Here is a 20,311-nt window from a genome sequence, read left to right as displayed (position 1 = left end):
CGGGCAGACACTAAATATAAAATCCAGTCACTGGGGATGTAGTCCTTCTTGCTCTTCAGCTTGTCCTGAATACGCAGCTGGAGACACAATCCTCCTGTGGGGTTCCGAATTCCAGCTCAGCCAATTTCTCTGTATGGCTGTATAGCTTTTGGCAAAATAAGACCCACTTCAAAACATTGGGTTAGCATGAAGACTCAAGGGAAAATGTCTCTTTCTCCCTATTACACTTCACATTTAGAGGAAGGAGGAGAGCCTGTGGATATTCTCATTTCATTCTAATTGACACTCAGAATGGGGATTCTAGACACTCAAAATGGGGATTCTAGTGTTCCAGGCCTTAAATACCAAGCCAAATCTCATGAATCACAAGAGGAAAACTATGAGTGGGCAGTTATATACAGATTCAGGGAACACAAGTTAAATGATAGGAGTGTAATGCATTTTTTTAAAAAGATTTTATTTACTTATTTATTTGACAGACAGACTTCATAAGTAGGCAGAGAGAGAGAGAGAGAGAGAGAGAGGAGGAGGAGGAAGCAGGCTCCCCGAGGAGCAGAGAGCCCAATGCAGGGCTCGATTCCAGGACCCTGGGACCATGACCTGAGTCGAAGGCAGAGGCTGTAACCCACTGAGCCACCCAGGCGCCCCTGCCTTTTTTTTTTTTAAAGATTTTTATTTATTTATTTGACAGACAGAGATTACAAGTAGGCAGAGAGGCAGGCAGAGAGAGAGAAGAGGAAGCAGGCTCCACGCTTGAGTAGAGAGCCCCATGCAGGGCTCGATCCCAGGACCCTGAGATCATGACCTGAGCGGAAGGCAGAGGCTTTAACCCACTGAGCCACCCAGGTGCCCCATGTAATGCATTTTTAAATGAATGAATATTTCCCTTTGCCTTACTCCACCTCCTTCCAACACTTCATAAATACCAGTCATCTTGAGGGAGCCTCTCAATCCTAGAAGCCTTCTTTGATGAAGAAGTAAGAACTTTCCAGAACCACATTTCTGGGATCCAGTTAGGGTTGATCTAACTGAAGACGAGTGAACTCAGAACCCAAGAACATCTCTCCACTAGCTGTCCCGCTACACTGGAGTCTGCCTCCATCCCACTCCATTCCTCCCTTCCTCCTTATGGTCTGAAAGAAGTGGTCAAGTGACTTCGTAGATTTTGGCATGAGAGATGCAAATTAGGATGGAGAAATAATACTTCTAGTACTGTCAGTTGCCCCTCGCTAACAGATCACAGTACAGTAGAAGGACAGACAACAGGTGTCTCTAACCAGGACTGAGTGCCACTCAGAGGCAAGAACAGCAGTTCCAGGGCCGCTCAAAAGTTCTAGACCCCAGTAGTACCCACCAGCCAAGCAGCCTCCGCTGGTGTCTCCTATTCCGGGAAGCCAGTCCCTCTGGGGTTCCCCGGGCGGGGGGGGGGGGGGGGGCTTGTTTGACACCTTCAGCGGACTCGGCGAGGGGAGGAGTCGGGGCCGGAGGCCCGGGCGAGCCAATGCGCGCGGCCCTGGTCACATACAGCCGGCGAGCAGGCCAATGGGCGCGCGGGGGGCGTGGCCCGGGGGGGTAGGGCTCCGAGCGTTTATAACAACTTGGAACGCCGCGACTTGCCGCGCGCAGTTGTGCGGCTGAGGCTTCTCTGCCCGGGTGCGGGTCGTGTACCCCGGACTCTAGCTCTCCCCGCGCCGCCGGCTCCCCCCTGCGCCCCCGTTCGCCTTCGCCTCCCGGCCGTCATGGAGCCGTTGGCTTTCCCCCGGCGCTCCGGCCCCGCTCCTTCGGCCGCCCCCGCCCTGACCGCGGAGCTGGCCCGTCCCCTGACCGACGGGCTCATCAAGTCGCCCAAGCCCCAGATGAAGAAGCAGGCGGTGAAGCGGCACCACCACAAGCACAACTTGCGCCACCGCTACGAGTTCCTCGAGACCCTGGGCAAGGGCACCTACGGGAAGGTGAAGAAGGCGCGGGAGAGCTCGGGGCGCTTGGTAAGTGCGACTCTCTCGCGCGGCGCTGCTGGGCGCGGGGCTTGGCCGCGGACGGTGAGGGCTGCAGGCAGGCTGGGCCGGGGGCTCGCGCGCTCCTCGGTGGAGTGGCCAACAGGCAGCGCACGCGCGCGTGGTGGGGGCCGCGGGGGGATGCGTTGGCCCTGAGAACCCCAGCACTAGCCAGCATACGAGGACTGTCCGGTTAGTGAGGCGGATGGCCGGTGCAGGGTGCAGAGAAGATGCATAGTGTCCTGACTTGGGACGAGAAGACTCACTACAGAAGATGAGACTTAAGTTGAATGTTGCTTGAAGCATGCCATCCAAAAGACTGGAATGGAAGAGGAAGTAGAAGGTGCCTGATCTTAGTGTGAGTTTAGTAGATGAGTGTGAGCTGGGATGAATGTGTGAGGTCCAGTTCCTTGACTTAGCTCTTATACTCTGGCAGCCCAGCCTACTGTGGGGAGCTGCGCTGGGGTGGGATGGGGTGGAATGGGGTGGGCTGGGGTGGAGATGGCCTTGACACTTAGGTCCTTTCCATCTCTAAAACCGACTCCAAGTTTCATTAGGATGAGTGTTTTTATTCTGGGAAATGTGAAACCAGGCTCTGGTGCAAAGTCTACCGTGTCCCAAGATACCTTTGGGTTTGGGACCTTTTCAGAAAGATGTCCAGTCAATGTGGGGGTGGGGGACATGGCTAGTAGTAGCAATGATAGTAATCGTGATTTGTGAGAGCTTGAGCAATTTATTTTATCTCTATACTCAGTTTCCCCTTCTGTAAAACTGGAAAAAAAAAAACACAAAAACAAAACAAAACAAAACCCCACAACCACCCTTTCAAGCCTTGATGAGAATTGAATGAGGTACAAATGTGAATTTGAATTGATCCCAATACACAGAAGCTGCAGTGAGAACTGATATTTGTATCTGGAAAGGCAAATCCTGAAAGGGTAGCAAGTTTGCCAAGAGTTAGTAAACAAACATGTTTCACATGCATTAAGAATCACCTGGGGTACTTCTTTTGAAATACTTACTGTCTGGCTCCACATCCAGAGGATTTTATTCCAAAGGTCTAGGATGGGGCCAGGTAACCTGCATTTTTTTTTTTAAGATTTTATTTATTTCCTTGACAGAGAGAGCATAAGAGATCACAAGCAGGGGGAGCAGCAGAGGGAGGGGGAGAAGCAGGCTTCTTGCTGAGCCATGTGGAGCTTCATCCCAGGACCCTGGGATTATGACCTGAGCCAAAGGCAGATGCCTAACTGACTGAGACACCCAGACACACACACACACACACACCACCACCACCACCCCCGCCCCCGCCCCTCCCCTTAATGATTGGCATTTTAACAAGCTTTGGGGGGGCAGGTGGTCTAGGGACTCCTTTGCAAAATTCTGTCCGGTGCTGGTTATGAGTATGTGTGTGTGTGTGTGTGTGTGTGTGTGTGTGTCCATGGTTTACCCTATGAGCTGCTGGAGCAGTCGCCTCTCCAGATTGTTTGCTTTCTCAGTAACTGGTTTGAAATTCAATAAGTCATTTCATTGGTGAAGGAGAGTGGATGCTAGAGAGAGGGAGTGGATTCTGGCCTCATCAATAGGGCCGAGTATGTTTTTTCTGCTAGGGCCTGGCACTGTCCCCAGTCGCCTGCTGCCAGGTTACAGCTATTGGGCAATCCTGTACTTCCTGGCTTTCCTTTCTTTCTCTTTCTCTAAAGTGTGAGGGCCCAGTGAAGCTCCAGGCTTGAGACCCCTGCACTCAGGCTTTGTCAGGGGCTTAGCTACAAAATAGCATATGTGCTTCTTGTTGGAGGACAGACTGAGTTGGGGGGCTGGGGTGGCCCAGAAACTGGGAAACTGAAATTGAAGTTGAGATCCCATCAGAATCTTGACCTGGGTGTGTGTGTGTGTGTGTGTGTGTGTGTGTGTGAGAGAGAGAGAGAGAGAGAAAGAGAGAGAGAGAGAGAGAGAGAGATCTCTTTGATTCTGGAATGAGATAAACCAGCTTTCAGTTTTCAAACCTCAGTGACTGTAGGCAGGGATTCCAGCTCTTATTACATCAGAACAGAGAGAATTCAGAAGGTACTCCCCAGCCTCCTGCCTCTCGCTGTGGGCTGCTCTGAACCACCCGGATCCACAGACCACCCTGTGCTTTGGCTGGAAACCTGCTCAGGGTCTCCGTCCTGCTTGGAGAGTAGCTGCCTGCGGGGCTAATGGTTTCTTCTTTCTGAAGAGGACTCCTCTTCCTCACCCCACACCCACTCCTGCCTCTTCACTGTCCTCCCTTAAGAGAGGCTGACCTGGTGCCTCAGGATCTCCTGTGAGGGAGAGGGACATGAGAAGGCCCCTGACATCCCTCCAAATGAGCGGAGGTTGTTGGTGGGGGCTAGAGGCAGAGAAGGGCCTGCTGGGTGACTCCCATTCCGACTCTACCTTTCTAGCATATTTCCCTTTGCCTGCCTGCCTGGATGAGATTAGCAGGGCCCTGATGGGACTGTTCCGAGGGAAGGGAGAGTGGGCAGGACGAATGGCTACTCCAGGAGGGCATCAAAGGAAAAACAAACATTTGCTCTGGATCCAAATGACATTTCCTACTGTGACTCTCCCCAGCTCCCCTGACCGCTCCTCTCAGCATAAGAAAAACACCTGCTGGGGTCCCTGGAATGCTAGAATCCACCAAAGCCCTTGGGATGGTCCACACTGGCTTCTCTCCAGGGGTGCCATGAGCAACATTAGGGGAGTCCGAGTGGACAGTGATCTGGGACGAGGATGCTTCTCTGTCTTATATATGCTGGGCTGCTACTTGGGATGTCAGAACGTTTGAAAATGACCCAGATGATCTGATCCCTTCATTGACAGATGGGGAAACTGAGGCCCAGAGAGAGGATGGGACTTGTCTTGTGGCTGGTTAGTGGCATCCCTGCAACACAGGCTCCTGACTTGAACACCCCAGGCCATGGGTGACCAATTCTGAGTCTCGGACGGGGAGTTGGCCTTGAGCTTAGCCCGGGCTTGCCTCCGTGTGCTTTGTCATTCCAACCCAGAGCACAAGCTGCCTTTCCCAGAGCTCCAGGCAGTGCTGAGGGTGGGAAGAGTCACTGGGAATGAACTCCCTCCCCCACACATGCTGACTCTGATGAGGGATCCCGGATGAGTGAACTACACGACATTCCTGGTTTTGACCTCGTCGGGAAGGCTGTGGAGCTCAGAGTCAGACCATAAGGGTTCCTGTCCGGACTCTCTTGCTTACTAGCTCTGTGACCTCTTGTGTATCTCTGTTTCCTCCTCTGTCAGTGAAGGATCGGACCATAGAGAGGGCCTTATGATAATTCCCACCTTGTGGGGCTCTCAGAGGATGACAGAAGATGATATCGGTCAAGTGCTCAGCACAGGAACTGACACACATGGTGCTATTATCCCAGCAGGCTGGCTTGTCTGACTCTAGGCCCAACCCTCTCCTGGGGTACCCCATCCTGGGTCTGTGCTGCCTCGAGCAAGAGAATGGGTTGTGCTGCGCTTCCCTAAGCCAAACCACTGTGGTCTTTGCTTTGTTCAAAGTCCTGGTCTCTCCTTCAGCCCCTGCTCCAGGGAACGGCTCCATCTGGCCAGGAGCCAAAGGCCTCTTCTGTGTGACGCTGCCCTCCCAGGCCCGACTACACCTGCCTGCTCAGCAGCGGGGAGGGAGGCTCCGGCTGCAGGCGACTCTTGTCCTTGGGCTGTGGCCAAACCACACAGGAGGGCTGGGCAGGGAAGCGCCTTGCCCGGCAACCCGGCAGAGTGGGCAGGAGGGTGGCAAGGAGGGGGCAGGCACAGCCTGGTGCTTAGGGGAGGCAGCTCAGGTCCCCCTCATTCCCGGAGCCCATTCCTGCTCTCTGCCTGGGTCTCTGGCGGGCTTGGTGGGCTGGTGAGCCACCCCCAGACCCCTCCCCACTCTGCCCAGGCTAGCCCAGGCCAGCCTAACCTCTCCTCCGTTATCTAAGTGGGTCATCCTCCAGCTCCTTGCCCCGCCTCCCAGATGGCTGCTGCTCCGTGAAAGGCCGGAGAGGAGTCAAGGATCTTGGCTCCGACTCCTGGTGATAACCATGACCGGAGATGCCCAGCTTGCACCCTGTCTCCTGGGACCTGAAACCAGCCCCTCTAGATCTTCTTTTTCTAAGACCTTTCTGCCGTGGTCTCCTGAGTCCAGATTATTCCTCATCTGAGTTCCTGCAGGAGAGGCAGCATCTAACCAATCGTGCCCCCAACACCCATCTCCCTGGTGTGTTTGTGGACCTCTAAGTGTAATGTGTGCCTGGAGGTGCTGCCCCAAGGCAGGGGCTGAGGCCTTCCCTTCTCTAAGGTGGGAGGCAGGGAGCCCAAGGCAGGGCAAGGCACCTGCAAGGAACTTTGGTCTCCTGATACGGCAGCTTCTGCAGACAACACCCTTCCATCTTGGTTCTACCTTGGTGTGTCATGGAACCTTGGAAGTCAGTGGACCTTTCTGGACATGAGTGCTTCTTCCATCTGCAAAAGGGGATGGGGGATTAGTCCTGCTATCTTTGCAAAATGGGCCAGCATCTATAGACTTTTGCCCAGGCAGGTTAACAACGGACATAGCACAGGGCCTCCGAACAAGCTCATTCCAACCAATCTTTGGCCAGCATCCTTCTGGCAGAGTAGCCCGTGACCCACTTCTGAAGAAGCTCAGCAGAAAATGCTGGAGTTTGGAAGGGAGATTAGAGGTCTTGATGTACACATTTGTGAATGGTTCTTTTCTTTCTGGCCTTTGCACAAACCTTTCTGTCTGCCTATAATACCCTTTATGCCTCTCCCCAGCCTACCCACTCTGGCTTGGCAAACCCTACTCATCCTTCGAGATCTTCTGGAGCCCCTGGGCAATCAGGGACGTCAACTGTCCTGTTCATCACAGTAGGTTTAATTGCCAGTCCTTCCACGGGACTGAGGGCCTTGGTGCAGGGACGATCCATTTTTTGTCTAAATCTCCAACACCTAGCATAGCACCAGGCACGTAGTAGGTGTTCAGCGGATGTTTGAAGAATAAATGCCCTTTCATTTTTCGGATGAGGACATCAAAACCAGCCACACCAGTTAACCAGATCATTTAAGTGGCTTGTCTCGCGTTGCATGGTTCCATGGGGACAAATAAGAATCAGGTACCTGCGCTCTTGACCCCCCACTCTACTGACCTGGCATTCACACTTCTATTATCATGTAATTGTCGTGCCAGGGTGTCCTGCCCCACTGAGTAGGGGGGTCATAAAACCCACCACCTGAACTTGGGTCCTTTTACTTTGGAGAATAAACGGGTTCTTTTTTTTTTTTTTAATTAGGGTAAGCTTTTTTTTTTTTTTTTTCAAGATTTTATTTATTTAGGGATAGAGAGTGAGAAAGCGCAAAACTTGAGGGGAGGGAGGGAGGCAGGGAGAGAGAATCTCAGGCAGACTCCCTGATGAGCACAGAGCCCAAGCTGGGGCTCAGTCTCACAACCCAGCCATCATGACCTGAGCCAAAATCCAGGAACTGAGCCACCCAGGTGCCCCTACAGGGGCTCTATTAATAATTATACCAGGATGAACTAGGATTCTCTAGGCGTGCGGCCTTCCTACCTCTGGGAGGTCCGTTCAGCTTACTGTTCCCCTCCTCCTTGGCGCTACTTAGGGTATTTTAATTTTAGACAATGTTTGCTCAACTAGCATAGGAGAACAAAGGTCCCTCAAATCAGTCCTGTCACTGAAGCTGGTTTTCCACCCACACCTGGGAAGAAGGACAGAAAATCTTTTTTCTTTTGTTTTTAAAGATTTTATTTATTTATTTGACACAAAGGGCGGGGAGCAGGCTCCCTGCTGAGCAGAGAGCCTGATGCGGGGCTCGATCCCAGGACCCTGAGACCATAACCTGGGCCGAAGGCAGAGGCTCAACCCACTGAGCTGCCCAGGCGCCCCAGGACAAAAAATCTTATCTGGGTAGCCATCCTGTCGGTCAGGGGATCAGTCCAATGACTTAGCCAGTAACTACGGATTTGTGATTTGTGCTCACCGGTAAGCAGCTGTTGAGTGCTTTCTGTATGCCGAGCGCCTTCTAGGCGCCAGCTGTTTCTCTGTCTCCTTTACTTGAAGAGACCAGCCAGTAGATGGTGAGGGGCCCATCCTGTGGGGCAGGAATAGGTTGGGGAACAGTGACACATCATTCTTCTTGTATGTCACCCCGCTTAGAGGCTAGCAGAGGCCTGATGACAGAACTTGTCACCTTCATAGGAAGTGCCCACCAGCTGTGGTCTCCTAGGACCTCATGTGGGTAACCGGAGGTGGGGAGGATATTGGGCTGGGGGAAGGTCCTTGATCTAGTTCCCTGAGGCCAGAACGGAAGTTTGCAGGAAGGTAGACCGGTTCACTGAGGTTCACTGAGGTTCACTGAGGATTACCAATCCCGTTGAGGAATCCTAGGCCTCCAGAGTTCAAAGAAATGGATCTCAGGGTTCAACATTTGTACTCTCTACTGGCCTGGGGACTCCTAGCATGGCTTAGACCCTCTTTTTGGAACCTCCTTTCTGTTAGGCCTTGTCTTTATGAGACCCCCTCCCCTAAGCCTGTGATGATTCATCTCCTTGCTGTATAGGTTTGTTGTTTCATTATCTAGATATGTGACTTATATATGGTCTTTTTTTTTTTTAATACTACCTATTAACACAAGGTTTATGGCTCTTTATTGGAAGAGCTCATAGGACTTTATCTATTGTCTGATTTTTAAAACAAAGAATTCTAGAAAAGAACGGGTCTGTAACATCTCCCCTTCGGTGAAGGAGAATTGAAGCCCCTTCCTCCCCATCCCTGCCTCCCTGTCCAATTCTAAGCTGGAGAGTTTTCTGCTTAGCTCATTGGGGTGGTTTGGAGCAGAAGCGGGGACAGACTGTGAAGAAAGCCCCTGAGGGGCCGCCCCCACCCCCACCCCACCCCCGTCCCACCCCCGCCCCTGCAGCTGCAGCGTGGGCCTCTCCAGCATCTTGGGAAGAAGGCTCCATGGTGACAGGTCCCTCCTGCTGCCATTGTCCTCCCTGCCCTGCTCCGGGAGGGCACAGGAGCTGGGCCTCCCCTCTTTCAAGGATGCAGCTCCAGGGGAGGAGCGGGGCGGAGGGCACGCCATCCCTGGCCCGTTGCCTCGGTGACCGGGCCGGCCATTGTGCGCAGCTCCCCTTATGGGATTAAGGCTGTTCCGCATTCTTGTCCGATGGGGAGCACTGCCCTGTCCCCGCGAGCCGGAAGCCATTGTCTGCCTCCAGAGCCCTGTGAAAGGGTGGATTAGAGGCCCCTCCCCTCGAGCTGTGGTCTCCTTTTGAACCTTGAGGGGAGGCCAACCCTCCTGGGACGTGGAATGAGGAGCCGGTTTCCCTCAGTCTGGCCCTTCACATTTGGTCGTAACAGGTCCGTCTCCCCTGAAGAGGAAGTCTTGAATTTACAGTTCGTGTCCTTGGACAGGATCTGCCCGGCCCTGTGGCACCCCAGCCGGCCCCCGCCCATCTCCTCAGGGCACCCCTGAACCCCGCATGTGTAGGGCTGGTCCCCCGCCTCAGAGCCAGAAAGCCCTTCACAGGGCTTGGTTCAGCCTGTGGTTGTGCAGAAAAGACAACCGAGGCTCTGAGAGGGGGTGGGACTTGCTCCCGGGGACTGCGACAGAGCCCGCAGGAGGAGGAACCCCAGGTCTCCTGCCTCTCCCCCAGGCTGGGGAAGGGCCCTTGTCACTCTCTTTCTGTCCCCCTGGCTGCTCAGTGGGATGGGGCAGGGAAAGCAGAGGTTCCTCCGGTTCTAAGAGTTCTGCTTACTGGCCTGGCATCTTGGCACTGCTTTCATTTCCTGTTGCCTCACCCCACCCTTCCTGAACCCACCGCACTTACCAGCCCTTCCTCCCACCATCCTTATATGGTATTTTCACCTTTGCAGAAGAGACAGCAAAGCCCAGGGGACTCTCACTGTCTGGTTGTTTGTTTGTTGCTAGGAGAGGAACATTCCTTACCTAGACTGAAGGGACTGGTATGGGTTTTTTTCATAATTTTTTTGTGGTTAAAAATATACATAATATATAGTTTACCATTTTCCCCATTTTAAAGGTTCAATTCAGTGACCTATTAGGTACATTCACGATGTCATGCAAACATCCACACCCCCCCCCCCCATTTGTAAGATCTTTTCATCATCCCACACAGGAGCTCTGTACCCGTGAAACAATAGCTCCACCCCCTCCACCTCCACCACCCCCCACCCTGGGAATCCCTGTTCTACTTTCTGCCCATGCATTTGTCTATTCTGGTTACCTCCTAGATGGAGAATCAGACAGAGGCCCCTGGGTGGCTCAGTGGGTTAAGCTTCTGCCTTCGGCTCAGGTCATGATCCCCGGGGCTTCCTGCTCCACGGGGAGTCTGCTTCTCCCTCTGCCTCTCTCCCTGGTTGTGCTCCCTTTCCCTCTCTCTTGTGCTCTCTCTCTCAAATAAATAAATAAAATCTTTAGGAAAAAAAAAAAAGGAGAATCGTCCATCTGTACTTGTGTGTCCAGCTGCTTTCACTTAGCATAATATTTTCAAAGTTCATTCCTGTTTTTGCTGGTTCCTCACTGCACGACCTTGAGCAGGTCACTTAACCTCTCCACGGACCCGTTTCCCCACCTGTCAGTGAGGACCATGAAACTTTCTGGGACCTGCCTCCCCGGGTGGTTGGGAGGGCCAATGCCTTAGTAACGAGGTGCTCTGACATCAGTGTCGCCAATGCCTTGCTCAGGGCCCCTGCGTGGCATCAGGAATCCGGTCCTGAGCAAAACCAGGCCGACCCTTGTCTTCACGGTGTCATATGGTAGGTTTGCTTTCTAAGTCATAAAGCACTGGCCTTACAGATGCAGGTTGTACCTTCCTTGTTCGTCTGCGGACTCTGAATAAGGTCACCGTCCCATACTCCTTCCTGCTGTGTGGACTTAGCCTAACCCGGTGCTCTCCAGTCTCTCTGTCACCTATCTGGGCATGGGACGGAGTGGCTGCTTTGGGTGCACGTAGCACCGGCAGACGGCCCGGGGCAGAGCTCCCAGAGTATCCTTGGGGATGCCTTTACCTGCCAGAGCTTTCTCCTCAGGCTCCCGCACTCTCTGTTCCCAGGTGGCCATCAAGTCCATCCGGAAAGACAAAATCAAAGACGAGCAAGACCTCATGCACATTCGGCGAGAGATTGAGATCATGTCGTCACTCAACCACCCCCACATCATCGCCATCCATGAAGGTATAGGGGCAGGGCATCGAGGCAGAGTGTGTGGATGGGTACGTGTGTGTAGGAGCAGTCAGGACAGAGAACACAAAGAAGTGAAAAAGACACAGGCTTCAGAGTTGCACAAAAGGTGGATTTGAAACCCAGCTCTAGGACTTTGGGCAACTAATTTAATTAGGCTCTGGGCAGGCCTCTGTTCCTCATTTGTCAAACGGGCCCGTCCCACCTACGTCACAGGGGAGCTGCAAAGATGAAATTAAGTGTCACTGAGGATTCAGCTCACGGGAGGAACTCAACGGACTGTAGGCTTTCTTGTTGTCATTGTTGGGGTTTCCATAATGGAACACTACCTCCCCAACCCAGTGAGAGCCCCAGCATCCTGGGGGAGGCTGGGGCACACACAGACCTGTACCTGTCTCAGGTCCCGACAGCCAGGCCTCCTACAGTCTGCCCCGGACTCTGAATCATTCCTGCCATGGGGCTGGCTCCCACCTTTCCTCATCTTTCTTAGGTTCCTCTTGCTCTGACATCAGTGTCGCCTTCCCACCCCACTGGCTCTGTTCCCTGTGACCCAGACAACAAAGTGAGGAAGAGAGGGTGCCGAGGGAAAGAGGGGGAGCCTACTCCTACCCACACTCGTCTGCTTCCAGCCTTTACATAATATCAGTGAGATGGGAACCAGGGGTATTGGTAGCCCCAGGAGGGAGGGGAAGAGGCCTGTGGCTTTGCCCTCTGTCTGAATATTCCTGGTGGGAAGTAAGGGAGAAGTCTTTCTTGGGTTCTGTCCATAGGAAGACTAAGGGCAAGCCACTGACATGGCCCCATGGCCAGAGCTCCACAAGGAGCCCGGCAAGTGGCTGAGAAGGCTAATTGTAGCTCTTTGTATTTCCCCCAGGGAAGAGTGGGTAGATGACAGAGTGTCGGTTAAGCCAGGTTGAGCTTGATGATTGGGCAGAGAGAGTAACTTCTCCCCCACACCCATCCCTCCAAGCTACATGTGGGACCTGAGTCTTAAAGCTTAGGATGTGGATTCTCCCGCCCCTCAGATTCCATGATTGTAGGCAGGGGTGTCCCAGTTACTGTGGGACAGGCAGTGCCTCCTCCCCAACCATCCCCAGCCTGCCCCAGTGCTCGGGAGATATGCACTAGGGGGAGGCTCCGGTTTTAGGAAACAAGCAGCTCTCCAGAATGTACCCTGGCTGGCTCTTCATGGCACAAAGGTGGCATGCATCCCTACAGACATCTGGAGGACCAGAGGAGTAGGTTCTCACTTGGGTAACCCCCAGGAGACAGGGTCACTGTGGGTTGGGACCGCTTGCCCATGTGGGAGAGGGAAAGGGCTCAGTCCTCCTGGCCCTGTGTCCAGTCACCTGGCACCCGGGATTCCTTGGGAAGAAGCCGCCTCTCTCAGCCCCTTCTCCCAGGCTAGACAGCAGCAGCTCTGGGGCTGGATCAGCAGGAGAGACTCCTATGGCAACGTCACGGACACACGTGCTCGGACACACACCCAGCCAGTTTGACGAACCAATCCTTCCCTACGTTTCTAGGCAGCTGGAGCCAGGACAAGCCTGAGAGGCATGTGAGCTGGGATGGGCTCATTGCCAGGAAGTCAAAGGGGCTGAGGGTACCAGATCTCTAGATCAGCCTTCCTTGGTACCATATAGTTTACAAACCACATTCATGTACCTTTATCTCTCCTCGGATCCTGGAGGCAAACGTTATGATGGGTGTTGTTTTCCAAGTTCACGCACGAGGGTACTGATTATAAATCAGCACTAGGCACTATTTGTCGAGTGCCTGCTGCTATGTCGGACCCCACGCCTGGCTCAGGAGCCCCGGAGTTCTCACTGACTTCTTTCGATGTCTTCCCCAGCCCTGTGAGCTTATCATTATATCTCTTCAGATAAGCAAATGGAGGCACACTGGTTAAATAACTTGCCAGGGTTACCCAGCTAGTGAGTGAGGGGGCCAGGATTCAAACCCCAAACCTGAATTCCTACTGGTGTATCTGGACAAGGTTTGCCCACCGTCCCCAGGCACAAAGTAGCAGATTCTGAACCAGAGGACATGACTTGTCATTCTCATCCATTGATGACCCTGCCTTCCTGGGAATTTGCAGGCTGGTCTTTTTTTTTTTTTTTTTTAAGATTTTATTTTTTTATTTGACAGAGAGAAATCATAAGTAGATGGAGAGGCAGGCAGAGAGAGAGAGAGAGAGAGAGGGAAGCAGGCTTCCTGCTGAGCAGAGAGCCTGATGCGGGGCTCGATCCCAGGACCCTGAGATCATGACCCGAGTCGAAGGCAGCAGCTTAACCCACTGAGCCACCCAGGTGCCCCTTGCAGGCTGGTCTTAAGGATCCTCAAAAGCCTGGGGCGCCTGGTTGACTTAGTTGGTTAAGCATTGCACTCCCTGATTTGGGTTCAGGTCATGATCTCAGGGGCATGGGATCGAGTCCCGTGTCCATCTCCACGCTCAGCACGGAGTCTGCTTGTCCCTCTCCCTCCTCTGCTCCTTGCCTCTCTCTCTCTCCCTCTCTCAAATAGATAGATAGATGGAAAGAATCCTCAAAAGCCCGAACTTCCAAAGAGAGGAAGGATAAGCCAGTTCCCTTGGCCTCACCTCGTGGCTCCGGGAAAATGATGGGAGCTTCAGCAGTCCTGTTCCTGCCCTTACTTGCCCCTGCCCCACCCCGCGAGCAGATAGCCCTGCAGAAAGATCCTATCGGCCTTGGGGCAGGGGGAGGAGTATATGACCCCCACTGGAAGCACTGTGCTCTGGAATGGCCTGATGTTCCCACCTTGCTCCGCCGCAGTGTTTGAGAACAGCAGCAAGATTGTGATTGTCATGGAGTATGCCAGCCGGGGCGACCTATATGACTACATCAGCGAGAGGCCTCGGCTCAGCGAGCAGGATGCCCGCCATTTCTTCCGACAGATCGTCTCCGCCGTGCACTACTGCCACCTGGTAAGCTCCACCTGCCAGCTCTCTTCCGAGGGGGTCCCTGGGGCTCTGGGACTGTCCAGGATCCCACAGGGAGACAAACAGAGGCAAAAACTCATCTGGACTTGGGCCCTGGGGATGTTGGCGTCTCTGGCTGTGGCTCCTAGGGGTGGACGTCTCTGTGATCCATGGTCCTGTGTTCCCACGAGATGGGCATTCCCAGCCTACCCATGCTACCCATGCTGGGCCTCACTTTCCAGACTAGGCCTTCATGTTCTCCTGTCCCTCTTGGAGACCTCCCTCTGACTCCCTTTCCTCCTTCCATCTTTCAGAATGGGGTTGTCCACCGGGATCTCAAGCTGGAGAACATCCTCTTAGATGCCAATGGAAATATTAAGGTGAGGCTCTCTTCTTTGTTTCCTGCAGCTCCCTGCCCCACCCCAGCCTTTCTGCCCTGTTTCCTCACCCAAGTGTCTATCTCTAAGCGCACAGAGATTCTAGAAGCTCAGGTTTAGATGGTGGTACCAGTAGGGAACTCAGCCATCATCCTTTCCAGTACCTTGTTTTGTAGATGAAAACCCAAGGCTTCAAGATAAGGGGTGACTTACCCAAGGTCCCATGGCAAGGGAGTGGTTGCATCTGGGCTAGAACCAAGGTCTGCTGATTCCCGGGCCAGTGCTCTTGACGTAACCGACTGAAAGGAGCCTAGATCTAGGGTCAACTTTTTGCGTGCAAGCTGGGGCCTGGCAGGGAAAGAGGGCCACGGCCTGAGTTCTCCCCAGCTGTCTGTGCATGCAAACACACACACACACACACACACACACAATCTGCTACCATTTGGTAGCCCTTTGGCACTTTCCTCCATAGACCAAGCACCCCAGCACCGGCATTCTGCCTCCTGCAGCTGCCAAATTCCCACGCCTACATAGTTAAGCTGAGGTCTGAGAGGTGCTGGTGGCATCAGCTCAGAGCTCAGGGCTGGAAGGGGAACATAACCGGGGCTGGCCCCTGCAGGTGCCTGGCTGGGCTCTTGACTCTGCAGTAGGACACTCCTCAGACTCTTCCTGAACCCAACACACAGTCCTTCCCCTTCAGTGGCCCTTGAACCCGTGCCCTGAAGTCCCCTGACACTGAGTTTATTCCCCTTACCCAGCCAGTTCCCGGAGCAGGTGGGGCTTTCTTTGATGCTAAGCAGGGGGAGGGGAGCCAGAGCCAGGAAACTCACAGAACCAGACAGGCATGAACTTTCCCATCTCAACCAATCATCTGCCTCTTTATGGGCTTCAAATGGTAACTGCTTGATAAGAGGCCAATAAAGCCATAAACCAGGAGCCAGGGTTTCATAAACAGCCCCTCCCCACCCTGGGCACACATGGCGCTCTGCTGGGGGTGAAGAGGTAGGGAGCAGCAGGCCATTGGCCTCTGCTTCTGTCTGAGGATAGTTGGGGAAAAGGGTCTCTCTGGGGAGTGAGCAGATGGGCTTGGGGCCTCTCAAGCCCTCAGTATCAGACAGCTCAGGGAATCCTGAAAGAAGATTCTTTCCTCTGGGCTCTAACCACAACGCTGATCTTTGTTCTGACATCACCATTGCATCTTAGCTATACCAGGTGACCCCAGGTCCCTTCCACTGCCTTCCTGCCCAGCTAGGGGCAGAGATGAGCCCTTTGCTGGGACGGGCTTGCCAACCCTGGCCTGGTAAAGCCTTAATGGTTCTGGCTGGCTTCTGAGGGCCATGGTGTTGGCATGAGAAGGTGATACTCTCCCTACATCTGGTCGACCCCTCCTTCAGTCACTAGTGTTGGTTGAGTCCCATCCGTGGGTCCCGCCTGTGCTGAGAGCTGCAGGAAGGGTGGGGGCAGAAGGAGGTGAGCCCAGGGAAGGTGCCAACACAGTAATGTGAGGAGGCAGACTGATGACCACTGGAAACCGTGGGGCTTTGTGGGAAAAGGAGGTCTTAGGAGGGGTGGGCTTGCCAGTTCAGGAGGATGTTTCTAGGCAGAAGAGAGCATCCCTGGAGTCGGGGGTCCAGCATGAACAAAGGAGCCCGGGGAATAGGGAGGACCCTGGAGCCTCCACACGCCTAGGCATTCCTCACTGATCCAACCTCCTTCGAGGGCCTGGGTTCCCCTGGGACCTGGAGAGGGGCGGGCTGAGAGCTGCAGAACATTCCAGGCCTTGGCATGACCCCTGCCTGTGCTTGACCTGCTCTCGCAGATCGCGGACTTTGGGCTGTCCAACCTCTACCACCATGGCAAGTTCCTGCAGACGTTCTGCGGGAGCCCCCTGTACGCCTCGCCTGAGATCGTCAATGGGAAGCCCTACACGGGCCCCGAGGTGAGTGTCTGCTCTCGGCCCGCAGCCTGCCTCCGCCGCTGACCGGTGCCTCTAGGTCTTCTGAGAGAGGTGGGCTGGTTCTCCAGTTCTTCCCCTCTTCAGAGCACAGACCTCCACCCCCACCTTTCACACACAAAAGTGGGGAAGAGCCAGGTCCTAGCGGGAGCAGCAGAAACTGGGCCAAGAATTGAAGCCTACTGACCGCCCCCCCCACACCCCCATCTGGTTTTGTGCCTCCTCACCTTCCTAGTAGCTATTCTCTTTCCTGGCATCCGTCCGGGTTCCCTGGAGAGGTGCGCTTTCTCTCCAGCACCCCATCCTGCCTGGAAGAGATGACCTCACCACGCTCTCATTTGTGGCCGCCCCTCCTATGGGCAGGCAACGGACAACACCTTTCTTCTCGAACTTTAGTCCCTCTACAACATCCTTACTCCTGGGTCCTAGAGGGAGGTGGTCCTTGGATGCCCCGGCACCCTGGGCTCTCCAGAGTGTACCCCTTTCTTCTCTGGGCTTGCTGGATGCCCTCCAGCCTGTGACATCCAGACATCCTTGCTGACCCTCTTTCTCTCTCTCTCTCTCCCTCCCTAGGTGGACAGCTGGTCCTTGGGTGTCCTTCTGTACATCCTGGTGCACGGCACCATGCCCTTTGATGGGCAGGACCATAAGACACTGGTGAGACAGATCAGCAATGGGTCCTACCGGGAGCCGCCTAAACCTTCAGGTGAGTGAGAGGCCCGGGTATAATCCTCCAGGCCCCTAGGGTCCTTTCCTCATTCCTGAGGCAAGCACCAGCCAGGGGCAAGGAAGGGAAGAGGCCTCCCCCCTACCTGCTGTCTGCTCTCTGCCTCCAGGGTCTGTGACTCGGAGAGAGAAGGGGCACCCCTGCTCTCTGGTGCATAGAGCAAGGCTGAAGAAGGAGCCCTGGTCCTGAGGGGCTGGAGGCTATGGGGAGCCGGATGGGCTGTGGGGTGTGTGGAGCCCAGGTAGGACTGGACACATCTGAATGGGGTGTGCAGTCTCAGCGCAGATCGGGGTGAACCGCTGAGAGGGGCTGCAGGGGGCCCATTCTCGTGGCTGCCAGTCTGAGGCCCCCGTCTTCTGCCTTCCAGATGCCTGTGGCCTGATCCGGTGGCTATTAATGGTGAACCCCACCCGCCGGGCCACCCTGGAGGATGTGGCCAGTCACTGGTGGGTCAACTGGGGCTATGCCACCCGTGTTGGGGAGCAGGAGGCTGTGCGCGAGGGAGGGCACGGCCCCAGCGACTCCGGCCGGGCCTCCATGGCTGACTGGCTCCGGCGGTCCTCCCGCCCGCTCCTGGAGAACGGGGCCAAGGTCTGTAGCTTCTTCAAGCAGCACGCACCTGGAAGCGGGAGCATCGCCCCCGGCCTGGAGCGCCAGCATTCCCTGAAGAAGTCCCGCAAAGAGAACGACATGGCCCAGTCTCTCCAGGGGGACCAGGCAGAGGACCCCGCCCTTCGCCCTGCCAGGGGCAACCTCAAGCTGCCCAAGGGCATTCTCAAGAAGAAGCCACTGCCCTCACTGGAAGGGGCGAGGGAAGAGCCCGAGCCCAGCCCAGGCGCTGCAGACCCGGGCCAGGCTCCCCCCCTGCTCCCCAGGAAGGGCATCCTCAAGAAGTCTCGGCAGCGGGAATCTGGCTACTACTCTTCCCCTGAGCCCAGTGAGTCTGGGGAGCTCCTGGATGCGGGGGACGTGTTCGTGAGTGGGGACTCCAAGGAGCAGAAGCGCCCCCAAACCTCAGGGCTGCCCGTCCATCGCAAAGGCATCCTCAAACACAACGGCAAGTTCTCCTGTGCCACCCTGGAACTCCCAACCCCCAGCACCTTTGGCTCCTTGGATGAACTGGCATCCGCCCCTCGTCCTCTGGCCCGGGCCAGCCGCCCCTCCGGGGCTATGAGTGAGGACAGCATCCTGTCCTCTGAGTCATTCGACCAGCTGGACTTGCCTGAACGGCTCCCTGAGCCCCTGCTGCGGGGCTGCGTGTCTGTGGACAACCTCTTGGGGCTTGAGGTGCCCCCCACAGAGGGCCCTGGCAGCAGGGGCCTGAGGCGCTGGTGGCAGGACCCCCTGGGGGATAGCTGCTTTTCCCTGACTGACTGCCAGGAGGTGACAGAGGCCTACCGCCAGGCCCTGGGGGTCTGCTCAAAGCTCAGCTGAGGGGGGGGTGGGGGGTGGGCACTGCCCCGCCCTGGGCAGGTTCTAAAATGCAGCTGGGTGCACCCTGAGGGGGGACTGCAGCATCCCCGGCCTCCCAAGACTAGCCTCCTGGCCAAGAAGGCTGAGGTGGTTTGCAGTCGAGCCCTAGAGAGGGCTGGATGGGAAGTGGGCACATCGGGGGTCCAGGTCCTCAGTCCTGTGGAAAGGAGAAGACAGTAGAGGGGAAGCTGGTAGAGAGAGAGGAGGGGAAGGCCTGAGGTCAGTCCAGGTGGCCCCCTTCCTGTCACAGGGCAGAGACACGGATGGCAGGAAAGCGCCCTCTCCGCCCTCTCCTTCCCCGCACTAAGTTTTGTGCATGGTGACTGCTGGCCAAGGGGGAGGGAAACTCTTCCCGTGCAGGTCCCATCCTCACCTGCCCCTGAAACTGGAAGGTGGCAGCCCCCATGTGCCCGGGGTTTCCTGGGAATGGTTTCCTGGGAATGGTCTCCTAGGAGGGGTGCCCCTCCTTATTTAGCTCTGCAGTAAGAGGCCACAACCTCCGTCTCCTCAAAGGTTTTCTCCCCTTTCCCATCCTCCAAACCCGGCCCAAGCCTCCCGGAGTCGCTGCTAGGAATCTGAAAGACTTGAAAAGGCTCAGGCTGCTGCTATTGGACTTCATCTCACGGGGCCCGGACTCCCCGGGACCCCACCTTGGACCTCAAGGACTCTAACTTCTCTGGCCTCCAAGCTGCTCCTGTTACTGAGAATGGCTCAGGGCTTTCCGGACCCTGGAATGCCCTTATTTATTTTTATGTGTTCAGCTCTCTGTCTTTGAAAAAACAGCATCTGGCTGTTTTCAATAATGTGAATATTATGTTCTGGGAAAATCCACTGTGACGTCTACGTTTTGTGAACAGGGAGGAGACCTTTCACCATGATTCCCTACTGATCATGGAAGGGGACTGGGTATCAAGCCACGGGTCCCACTGCACGGTGTGGGGCAGGTGGGGGGGGGGGCGTCCCCTGCTCCCTCACTCCACGCCCTGACTCTGTCTACCTGATGCTGCTGCTTCCTCTGTGGCCAGAAGGAACCATTCCATTAAAAACCAGAACGATGATTGGAAAATAGCCTCTGTTCTGTTTGGGCAGGTGGTGTGCAAGACCTTGGGCCTCCTCTTAACTAACCCATGCTCTCCTTGGGCTGCCACAGGTGGGAACTGGAGCACCTGCTTCATTTAAAAAAACACACACACATGGGCGCCTGGGTGGCTCAGTGGGTTAAGCCGCTGCCTAAGGCTCAGGTCAAGATCTCAGGGTCCTGGGATCGAGTCCCGCATCGGGCTCTCTGCTCAGCAGGGAGCCTGCTTCCCTCTCTCTCTCTCTGCCTGCCTCTCCATCTACTTGTGATTTCTCTCTGTCAAATAAATAAATAAAATCTTTAAAAAGAAAAACACACACACACAGAACACAACCACCACAAATGCCCAGCTCTTAGCTCCCAGAGGCTCCCGTGAGACGGCCCTCCACCGTTCTGGCCCGGCCCCGTTAAGCGCACAGGTTGGGGAGCCCTTGTCAGACGCGCCCGGTTTGCCCTTCCAGCCGCAGCCCTAAAGGACGAGCGGGGTGCGGATTCTGCAGCCCGCCCCCACCCTCCCTCCCTCTC

General features: G+C 55.1%; 1 protein-coding gene across 2 annotated transcripts; it reads left to right on the top strand.

Moving 5' to 3' along the window:
• The first annotated feature begins 1,572 nt into the window (after positions 1–1,572).
• NUAK2 (NUAK family kinase 2) lies at positions 1,573–19,774 on the top strand. 2 transcript variants are annotated; one of them, XM_082702604.1, is made up of 7 exons: positions 1,573–1,985; positions 11,113–11,233; positions 14,032–14,183; positions 14,492–14,557; positions 16,374–16,493; positions 17,082–17,214; positions 17,603–19,774. In XM_082702604.1, the coding sequence occupies exons 1-7, from the start codon at positions 1,740–1,742 to the stop codon at positions 18,667–18,669; spliced, it is 1,905 nt and encodes a 634-aa protein (XP_082558730.1). In that variant the 5' UTR covers positions 1,573–1,739; the 3' UTR covers positions 18,670–19,774. The 2 variants fall into 2 exon arrangements, with proteins under 2 accessions (XP_082558730.1, XP_082558731.1); XM_082702605.1 differs by lacking the exon at positions 1,573–1,985 and adding an exon at positions 2,171–2,352.
• The last annotated feature ends 537 nt before the right edge of the window (positions 19,775–20,311 follow it).

The sequence above is a fragment of the Mustela nivalis genome (assembly GCF_964662115.1).
Source record: "Mustela nivalis genome assembly, chromosome: 16".
NCBI lineage: Eukaryota > Metazoa > Chordata > Mammalia > Carnivora > Mustelidae > Mustela > Mustela nivalis.
The sequence above is the reverse complement of the archived record's forward strand: the minus strand, read 5'-3'. Positions and strand labels throughout refer to the sequence as shown.

Coding starts and splice junctions, on each gene's coding strand:
- NUAK2 (XM_082702604.1), top strand. CDS start 1,740: ATGGAGCCGTTGGCTTTCCCCCGGCGCTCCGGCCCCGCTCCTTCGGCC. Junction 11,234..14,031: donor CATCATCGCCATCCATGAAG/GTATAGGGGCAG, acceptor GCTCCGCCGCAG/TGTTTGAGAACAGCAGCAAG. Junction 14,558..16,373: donor ATGCCAATGGAAATATTAAG/GTGAGGCTCTCT, acceptor CTGCTCTCGCAG/ATCGCGGACTTTGGGCTGTC.